At 57.9% G+C, this 9,946-nt stretch overlaps 1 protein-coding gene across 1 annotated transcript; it reads right to left on the bottom strand.

Annotated features, from left to right (window-relative positions):
- Nucleotides 1–2,217: 2,217 nt before the first annotated feature.
- Nucleotides 2,218–9,923, bottom strand: SH2D5 (SH2 domain containing 5). The gene is given in 13 exon segments (XM_048967390.1): nucleotides 2,218–2,416; nucleotides 3,003–3,162; nucleotides 3,229–3,331; nucleotides 5,146–5,335; nucleotides 6,128–6,235; nucleotides 6,237–6,323; nucleotides 6,411–6,554; nucleotides 6,739–6,813; nucleotides 6,908–6,988; nucleotides 7,094–7,252; nucleotides 8,003–8,558; nucleotides 9,490–9,670; nucleotides 9,810–9,923. Coding segments are annotated over 10 exon segments (1,191 nt in total). The 5' UTR covers nucleotides 7,178–7,252; nucleotides 8,003–8,558; nucleotides 9,490–9,670; nucleotides 9,810–9,923; the 3' UTR covers nucleotides 2,218–2,257.
- Nucleotides 9,924–9,946: the final 23 nt, after the last annotated feature.

Below are 9,946 nucleotides of genomic sequence, written 5' to 3'. Positions count from 1 at the left end.
CACTGCTGATGGGGAACAAAGAATGGGGATTTGCAGCAAGCGTGGTCTAAATCAGCACCGAGCCCCTTTTCTGCCTTCTCTCTCCCAATGTAAGCATGCTTGGAAAGCAAAGCAGGGTGCTGCTTGCAAGAGGATTTGGCTTCATGAAGGCAGGAGCCCATGTAGCACCGCCTCCAGGCTGCAGGCACTGCAGGTCCCTTCCAGTGCAGCGCTTCCATGCCCCACATGTGCTGCCGCTGCGGCTTTCCCTCGCAGGTGGGCCTGCAGGGGAGCAAACTGGGGCAGAAGATTTGCAGGTGCCCCTAGGAATACATGCAAAAAGATCTGCGAAGACTCTAAGAGGGGCATTTTGTAGAGGTCTGCCACTTGGTTGGGATTTCAGTGCATTTTTTCCTCCGGCCTTCCTGGCTTCAGCTCCAACATGTGCTTGATATCGGCTCCTAGAAGGTCTCATATGTCCTCACTGTAAATCTCCAGGCAGGAAGCTCTCACCAAGAATCTGATGGTTTCAGCACGCTGTACAAAACAGGAATGAATTCAGGAGGAGGTTCACAGCATGAAGGCAAGCAGGCAGCCCGCAGAGTGCCAGCTGGGCACCCACCTCCCTGCTGCACCTCCTCACACCTCCCATTGCATTTCATGCTCGGGTATGACTACCGAACACATTTGCTTCCAGGCCTTAAATATCTCAGGCATGCAGGACTGTATTTCTGTAGGGTTCTATGACAGAGCCAGTACTGAGGTGACTGAAATGCTGCGCTCAGTTAAATCGGCACCCTGCTCCGAGTACAGACATCATGGTACTTTGCAACACCTGACACTGCAGCTCTGCTGGAACCAAATCTGCCCTGATGGTCACACAGCACAGTTTTACCAGCAGTGCAGCTGAGATGGGAGAAGTTACTTCCAGAAGTGAAAAACAGACAAATGGCAGAAATTCACTGAGAATCCAAAGTCTGTCCCCATCCTCTCTCCCAAGTGCACTCCTTCTTTGGGGCGTGCCGTCTGCCTGCTGCTCCCCTGATGTGTTTAGGATTAAAAACAGTGCTTTGGTTAAAGCACTGAACTGAAATGATAATACCATCACAGCTCTCTGACAACTGCAATTTTGGGAGAAAAGAAGAACAGAACAGTGTGGATATTACTCCTTCATTTCCCAGAAGGGCTGCCAGCATAAATGCTTCAATTCCTACAGATCAGGGAGCATTATGCTGTAGAAGGTGCAGAAATTGTCTTTGTAGGTACCGCACGACGTTACAACAGGATCTCTTCCACATTATCACACACCTGTGTGCTCTCAAAAACGCGTTCCAGTGAGAAAAATAAAATAAACCAACTACAGAACAGCCTGCAGGTGGGTGGTGAAAACTGCAGGTGCAGCTGACAGTGCTGAAGGCCGGGACGGTTTTGCCATAGGGCAGGAAATCTTCAGGAATATGGATTCAAGCAGGATGCCAGCTGAGTGCAGAGCCAGCAGCAAGCAGGCATCATTGCCGTTCATTCCTGTTTTGGAGAGCCACGGCAGGAACAGAAGGCATCTGGGACTTCCATCTTACACCTATCACCGGCCATTCTGTCCTTGTAGCTTCTGCTAACAGCAGAAGTTGGGTTGACCTGTTGGTTTTCAGTGGTTGTGTTTGGTTGGGGTTTTCTGGGCTGCTTTTCCCCTCCCAGCCGCTCACCTGCTGACACACCAGCAGGCACCGCGCATCCCCTCGCAGCTTCTGCTTCGCTTCTCCAGCAGGAAGAGATTTCCCACCTCCTCCAAGGCGTCCCGCTGGGCCGCACGAACAGCCCGACGCCCTCAGCAGCGCTGCGGGTCACCCTTCTCCTCAACCTCGTTCCCGTGCCGGAAAAGCAGAGCCCTGCTGGCCCCATCTCTCGGCTCTCCGTCCCGGCTCAGCCCTGCACCACTACAGCCCACCCCCCTCTCTACTTAAACCCCCGTGGTTTCGGACGCCGCTACCCACGGCCCGCCGAGGCCCGGTCAGCAGGACCGCCGCTTGAGGCCCCGCCCCGCGGGTCACGTGCCGCAGAGGGCGCGCGCGGGAAGAAGGGAGAACGTGCGGCGTGGTGTGCGCGTGCGTGGAGACGCGCGGAGGGGAAGGGGGGAAAGGAGCTGTGCGCGGTGCGGTCGCGTGAGCGCGGGGCTGCAGCTGGACGGATGCAAGGAGGAGTCCGGAGCAGCGCGGTTGCGCAAAGCTGTTTATTCGCGGGGTGGCCGTGGGGCTCCGTGCGGTCGGAGCTGCGGTCGGCTCTAACCGCGCTCGTGCTGCACCAGGGCCGGGCTGTCTTCGTCCCGCTGCTCGTAGCCGGGGTTGCGGCGCCCCACGCTCAGGCGGCAGAAGCAGCCCCCGGGTACTGCCGAGTAGTGCGCGAGCAGCGCCGGCATGGAGCGGAATTCGGCGTGGGAGTGCTGCAGGAGAGAGGCGCCGGTGTGCCGGTGCACCGATGCGTGCTTGCACTGTGCAACCAGGAAGGGAATCACCAGTGCTCCGTGCACTCGTGCTCTAAAGAAATGCGCTGAAGCACAGTGTGCCCCTGCGTTCACGCACCCCGATGCCCTGAAGGACCAGCGAACCACACACCCACCCATCTTGCACCAGTCCAGCTTGGAAACAAAAGCGCTCGTGCACCTACGTGTGAATTCCTCATGCATGCGCACCCTCGTGCACCCACACACCGGTGTGACGCAGCACACTGCATTGGTGCATCCATGCAGTTGGTGCACAGGTGGGTGCAGGTGCACAACAACGTGTTCACACCGGTGCATGTATGCGCGCAGGGAGCTGGTGGAGTCTCCTCTGGAGATGTTCCACACCCGCCCGGACGCCTGCTTGTGCGACCTGCTGTGGGGAACTGCTTTGGCAGGGAGCTGGACTCGACGATCTCTGGAGGCCCCTACGGTTCCGTGGTCCCTATGCACACACGCACCCGTCCACGAACGCATCCGTGCGTGCATCCCCGACCCGCACACCGACAGCACGCAGCACCCCGCTCACCTCCACGCAGAAGCGGCCCTGCCGCGTCCGCAGCACGCAGTACGGCACGACTCCGCAGGGCGCGCGCACCCACAGGCACCAGCGCGGGGCGCCGCCGGGCTCGGCGCGCAGCAGGAAGGCTCCCGGCGCGTCTCCGCGCAGCAGCGCCACGCCGCCGGCCCTGCGGGGACGCGCGGATGGGTGCGGGGCCGGCCGGGGGCTGCGGGGCGGGGTGGCGAGCGCTCACCTGGCGATGCCGGCGAAGGCCCACACGCTCTCGGCGAGGGCGGCCTCGGTGTCAGGGAGCAGCGCCAGGCCCCGCGTGCTTCTGCTCTCCCATCCCGACGGGGCTGGGGGAGGTGGGGTGGGTGCCCGGCCCCAAACCCCCTCCTCACCCCCCAGGATTTCTCTTTGAGCCCAAATCCCATCCCTGGCCCCTCACCGACACCAAATGTGACCCCAGATCCCGTCCTCCCCACCGAAGCCTCTCCTGATCCCAAATATCCTCCTTGACCTCGAAACCTTCCTGTGACACCCAAATCCTCTCCTCGATCTCAAATCCCCTCCTTGACCCCAAATTCCCCTTAACGACCTCATATCCCTTCATCGATCCCCAAATCCTCTCTTTACTCCAAAATCCTATCCCCAAATCCTCACCCCAAATCCCCTTACCAGCCCCAAATCCCCTCCTTGGCCCCAAAATCCTCTCTTTGAGTCCCAAATCCCATTCCTACACCCCCAATCCCCTCATCCCCCCAAGTTTCTTCTTCAGCCCTAAATCCTCTCCCTCACCCCCAAAATACTCTCTTTAACCCCAGATCTCTTTGACCCCCAAATCGCATCCTTGACATCACATCCCCTCCTTGATCCCAGATCTCCTACGTGACATCAAAACCTTTCTCTGACCCCAAAATCATTTCCTCTTTGAACCCGAAATCCCCTCCTTGGCACCCAAATCCTCACAGTAATCCCTATTTCCTATCATTCACACCAAATCCCCTCCTTGTCTCCCTCTTTTTGACCTTAAATCCCCTGCTTGACCCCCAAATCCTCTCATTCAACCCCAAATCCTATCCTTCATGCCAAATCCTCGCATTGGCTCCAAAACCCTCTTTGACCCCAAATCCTTTCTGACTTCAAAATCCTATCCTCATCCCAAATCGCCTCTTCTTGATCCCAAATCTCATCTTTGACCCTGAATTCCCTCAACAACCCCAAATCCCCTTGTTGACACCCAAATCCTCTCAATGACCCCAAATCCCCTTGTTAGCCTCCAAATCCTCTATCTGATCCCCAAAATCCTCAACCTCTGACCCCTTCTGACCCCAGAATCCCCTCAAATGACTCCAGATCCTCAACCCGCAACCCCAAATCCCTTCTCTGACTCCAAAATCCCCTCCTTGATCCCAAATCCTCTCCTGAACCCCAAAATCCCCTTCCTGATCCGCCAGAATCCCACCTTGACCCCAAACCCCCTCAGTGGCCCCACAATACCCTCCTTGAGCCCCAAATCCCCATCTTGACTCCTAATGCCCTCAATGGCCCCACAATCCCCTTCTTAACCTCCAAATCCTCTCTTTGACCCCCTAAATCCTCTCCTCAATCTCAAGTCCCCTCTCTGACCCTGAAATCCCCATCTTGACCCCAAATTCCCTCAATGGCTCCGCAATCTCCTCCCTGACCCCCAAGTCCCCTCAAATGTCCCGAATCCCTCATTAGCCCCCCAATCCTCTCTTTGATCCCCCAAATCTTCAATTTCTAACCCCTCTCTGATGCTAGAATCCTCTCAAACATCCTCAAATCCTCTTCTCAAGCCACAGTTCCCTCTCTGACCCCAAATCCCTTCACTGACCCCAAGGTTTCCTCCTTGACCCCCAAATCATCCCTTTGACTCCCAAAGTCCTCTCCTCCACCCAAATTCCTTCTCTGACCCTAAATCCCCTCAATGGCCCCGCAATCCCCTCTTTGACCCCCAAATCCTCTCCTCAGTCCCAAATACCCCATCTGTCCCCAAGATCCCTTCCTTGATGCCAAATCCCCTCCTTGACCCCAGATCATCTCTTTGACCCTTCCGAAGCCCTTGCCTCCACCCAAACCCCCCTCTGACCCTCAAACTGCCCTTTGACCCCAGCCCCCTCCCCGTCCCCACACCCCCCCCACTCACCACCCTCTCTGTGCTGCAGTTGACTCTCAGCCCCACAGTCTCGGTAGGCACCCGAGCGCAGCACTTTGCTGCGGATCGCCTTTTTGCGCACCAGCACTGGGGAGCAGTACGGGTTCCCTGGGTGCCAACCCGCAGCGCGGCCCTCGGCCTCCACCCGTCTCTCTTGGAGCAGATGCTGTGCAAAGACGTGCTGTGGAAATAGGCTGAGAGTTAAAGATGGAGCAAGGAAAGGCCGTGTGAGGTAGGGCCATGGAGTGTGCTGTGCAAAAGTGCTGTGCAAAAAGTGCTGTGCAAGAAGTGCTGTGCAAATAGTGCTGTGCAAAAGTGCTGTGCAAAAAGTGCTGTGCAAGAAGTGCTGTGCAAATAGTGCTGTGCAAAAGTGCTGTGCAAAAAGTGCTGTGCAAAACGCCATGAGATAAAGCCAGGCGGGGTGGGCTGTGCAAAATGCTCTGTGCAAAGATGTGCTGAGTACAACTGCGTGCTGGAAAAGGCCACGCAAAGAAGGGCTGTGCAAAAGGCAGCACTGAAAACAGCAGGGGAAGCGCTGTGAAAGCAGCCTGCAAAAAGAGGCTTTGCTGACGTGCTGTGCAAAGTATGTGAAGCACCATGGGAAGGAAGTTCACCTGGTGCAAAATCTGTGCAAGGAAAGGCTGTGCAAGACATGATGGAGAAATGCTGTGCAAAGATGCGCCATGCAAGGATGCGCCGTGCAAAAATGGACTGTGCAAAGAATGTGCTGTGCAAAAATGCAGCATGCGAAAAAATGAGTAATGCAAAAATATGTTGTGCAAAAATGCGTTGTGCAAAAGATCCGCTGTGGAAAGGTGCGCCATGGGGAAAAAATGCACAATGAAAGAAACGCTCCTTGCAAAGGTGTGTCGTGCAAAGACGCTCTGTGCAAAGATGCACCACGCAGGCATTTCCCATGCGGTGTGCTGTGCAGCGATCCGTGCAGTGCTGCGCTGCAAAGGTCTGCACCCACCCCTGCACCCAGAGGTCCGAGGGCAGGCAGGCGCCGCAGGGACAGCAGTGCGTTGACGTTGCGCGACACCTCCTCGGGGTTGAGGGGCTCCCGCAGCAGCGGGGGGGGGGTCAGGCTCAGCCGCCTGCAGCTCAGGGTGCGCCTGCAGGTAACAGAGCTGGAAGGAGCGGCACAGCAGCAGGTGCAGCACGTGCACCTGCAGGGAGAGAGGGGAGAGAGTCAGATCGATAACGCAGAAGTGATTGAAGCATTCAGGGGTGGGAGGGTAGGAGCAGGCAGGCACCTCGCCCGGGGGGCCCACAAAGAGGTGGCAGAACAGTGAGCTGGGGGGGCTGCGAGGGTTGCGGGCCACGAAGGCGAACTGGCGCTCGGCGTGCAGGCAGGTGCTGTACAGGATGCGGCGCAGCGCGTGCGCCATCAGCAGCATCTGCAGCGACAGCGGGGCCTGGCTGGGACCGTGGTGTGAGCAGAGCCCGGCCCGAGCCTGGCTGCAAATGCTCATCTGCAAAGCGGGCAGCTGCGCTCTGAGTGCTGCAGATCCCCCAGAGCACATCTTCAAAGTGGCATCCGGCACCCTGTGCATCACATCGCACATTGCACCCAGCACCCACCTCCCCGTCGGCTCCGTAGACCTTCAGTCCCTGCAAGCTGAACCTGAGCACCACAGGCTTCCTCCTGGGGCAATCCTGGCAGGGACACGGGGTGGTGGTGGGGTCCCCCGCTGCCATCTGGCGTTCCCCCACCAGCCGTGGGGATTTGAGGGCAATGGGGATGGCCCACCTGCAGCGCCCGCAGCTGCTCCTCCAGCTGCCCTGCGTGCTGCTGCAGCTCCATCTCCTCCAGCATGAAGGAACCCACGTACTGGGGGGGCGACAATCCCATCCTGCTTCAGCAGCCCCCCATGGGGTTCCCCAACGACAAGGGGATGCGGCACTGTGGGTCACACCTGCACCCCAATGGCCTCACCTCTGCTGCCTTGGCGATGCCCCGGCTACGAGGGGGTGGTGGTGCCGGATCCGGCCCCCTCCCGTTGGCTGTCATCTTCTTCATGGCAGCAGCTTCCTAAATCCTTACCCCAATGCAGAGGTCCCAAAATCCTCGCCCCGATGCAGAAGTTCCCAAATCCTGACCCCATCACAGAAGTTCCCAGATCTTTACCCCAGTAAAGGCTCCTGGCTCCCAACTGCAACCTCACCCCAAGCACCATGTGAGGGTCCCCACGGCCCAGCCTCAGTGCAAGGGTTGGGATCCAGGAGCGTTGTGCAAGTGTCCCCAAATGCAGACCCTGCCCCCCAGTGCAAAGTCCCCGTGTCCCAAACTCATCACCACATCACCATAACAGGGTTTTCTCATCCTCTGCCCCTAAGCTCCGTGCAGGGCTCCCACGTCCCAAGCATGACGCAGGCACCCACGTCCTGATCCACCTGTGATGTCAGGGGTCCCCACACCCTGACTCCAAATAAGATGCATGCGGCCCAAATGAAACCCAAGCAAGATCCACAGGTACCCAAATCCTGACCCCAGGCTGGGGTCCCTGCACCTTGGGGGTGGCAGCATCTCGTGGCAGGGAAAGGGGAGAGGTTAGCGGTAAGGATGGGCCTCAAAGGGGCTTTGGGGCTGAGACCCGTGCAACTCGTGACACCGCTGGCTGCAAAAAACACGGGTTGGGGGTCCAGGCACATCCCGGGTGGGCGCGGGCTCAGGGCTGCCCCATCCATTCCGGCATCGTTCGGGGGTCTTTCCCCCACCCCCAGCCAATCCGCAGGCAGGCAGCCCCCAAGCCCCGCCCCCTTTTTCCCACGCTCCATTTCTCAATGGGGCCCCCCAGCCCACCGCCACCGCCACCCCGCAGCTCCCCCAGGGAAGGATGCTGACCCCGAGAGAAGCTCGCCCACCACAGCGGGCCCCGTTCCCCCGCTCACGGGCAGCTCCAGAGAAACGCAGGCGAAATCCTCCGGTTCTCGGCCTCAGTCCGGCGCTTTCGTTCCCTGGGGGCTCCGCCGGGCGCGACGCAGGGATGCTCCGCAGGGATGCTCCGCAGGGATGCTCTGCCCTGCTTTCAGGCCCCCGCTGCACGCCAGGCCCCGCCAAGCGCGAGCCCACGGCGGGCACGGGGCATGCAGCGAACTCCCATTTCCTGCCTCCGATCTGCCCGCGATGAATCACTGCAATTTACCTCCCCGTTTTCTCCGTCTCTTGGAAGCGACGGCGAGCAGAAAGGCTCGGGCTTTTTGGAAAACGCAGCTGCAACCCGTTGCTTTTTTTTTTTTTTTCTCCTTTCCTTTGAGAAGCCGAGCCCTCTCCCCACTGCACACACGTGGCTGCACGCTCACCACCCCTGCCCTCCTCACCCCAATTCCCGCCTTGCCCCCTGTCATCCGTCCACTCTGCTTTTGGTCACGTAGTCATATAGAAACAACGGGGATGGCTCCTGCAAAGAAAGGGATGCAGTCATATGTAAAGCCAACGCCACATCCCAAAAACTCCCAAGTTGTGCCCCAAAACCTCAGTGTTGCGCCCCCGTATACCTACATTACGTCCCCCAAACCCAAAGACACGTGCTCAAATCCTAACATTGTGCCAGGAAAACCCAAAAACGCTCTGGCTGGGAGCACACAGCAGCTGCCCACAGCCAAAGACACTTGTGAAGGGAAGGCAACGCACTGGGGAGAAGGCGCAGTCCCAGCCTTTGGAGGCGCCTCTAAAAACCCCAGCGCCAGCCTCGGTGCACCCAAGGGTGTAAGGAAAAGGGCTGCCACCAATGCTGAGTGCTTTGAGACACCACTGAGTGCCCTGGTGGAGCCAGCAGCACTGAAACAGAGGAAAGAAAGGAAAAGAAGGACAGATGGGAGCGAGGGAACAACACAACAGAGCCCGTCTGGGCAGGAAGCAGGCTGGGGACACACCGCAGAGCTAGCACAAAGCTTCCCAAAGAGAGCTGCTGCTTTCTCCCGGTGCCCCACTATGCTGTGCTGCAGGCTGAGCTCCCCATCCAGCCCCAGTGGAAAGCAGTTGCTGCTCCAGGCTGCCCTGGGAAGGCAGGTGGCCCAACCAGCAAAAAAAGCCACAACTAAAGAGTTTGGAGGTGACCAATGGCAGCTTTTAGCACAACCTTGGCAGCAAAATTAAATTGCACTTGGGTGCAAAGGATCAGAGCTGTGCAGGTGATTCAGCAGGTATTTTTTGGGTTGCTGGGGTGGAAATGTTACCCCAAAGAGGGAGTAGAGAGGTGCTGCAGGACAGCAGCTGGGAGGAGGACCCCATAGCCCCACAAGCATCTTAGAGAGGTTTTATTCAGATCTGCCTTGGAGGAAACCACCACCAAAACCCCGTTTCAGTATGCAGCAGCAGGAGTCACTGACCAAAGTTAAGTGCTTTACAGCCCCCTGGGTCACTTGAGTGCCTTCCCTCTGTTTCATGTCAGCCACAGCTTTCATGAGCCTGCTCTCTGCATCCTTGCTCCAGGGCTGAGAGCAATGGAGGACATTTCTGTAAGAGCTTTTTAAACTCCCTGTTATTGGAGGCAGCACACTGAGGCCGCACCTGAAAAGGGTGAACAGAGTAAGGAGGCTTTTCCATTTTGCACTCATTTCTGAAGGCACTTCCACTGCCCCCAGTGTGGCAGATGCAAAGCTCTTCCCAAAAGCACGTTAAGCAAAGAGCTCATGCTTGAATCACTCACGTTGCCCCATTCAAGGGAAGTCCAGGATGCTCTGCTGCCAGCAGCGTATTCCTAACAAAGGCTTGCCTCTGCGGAGCACACTCACTGCAATTCTCTCCTCCCTGGGCTTCCAGGAGAAAGCTGTGGCGAGGAAGGTA

This window comes from Lagopus muta, chromosome 21, assembly GCF_023343835.1.
Source record: "Lagopus muta isolate bLagMut1 chromosome 21, bLagMut1 primary, whole genome shotgun sequence".
Classification (NCBI taxonomy): domain Eukaryota; kingdom Metazoa; phylum Chordata; class Aves; order Galliformes; family Phasianidae; genus Lagopus; species Lagopus muta.
This window is presented reverse-complemented; position numbering and strand designations above follow the sequence as displayed.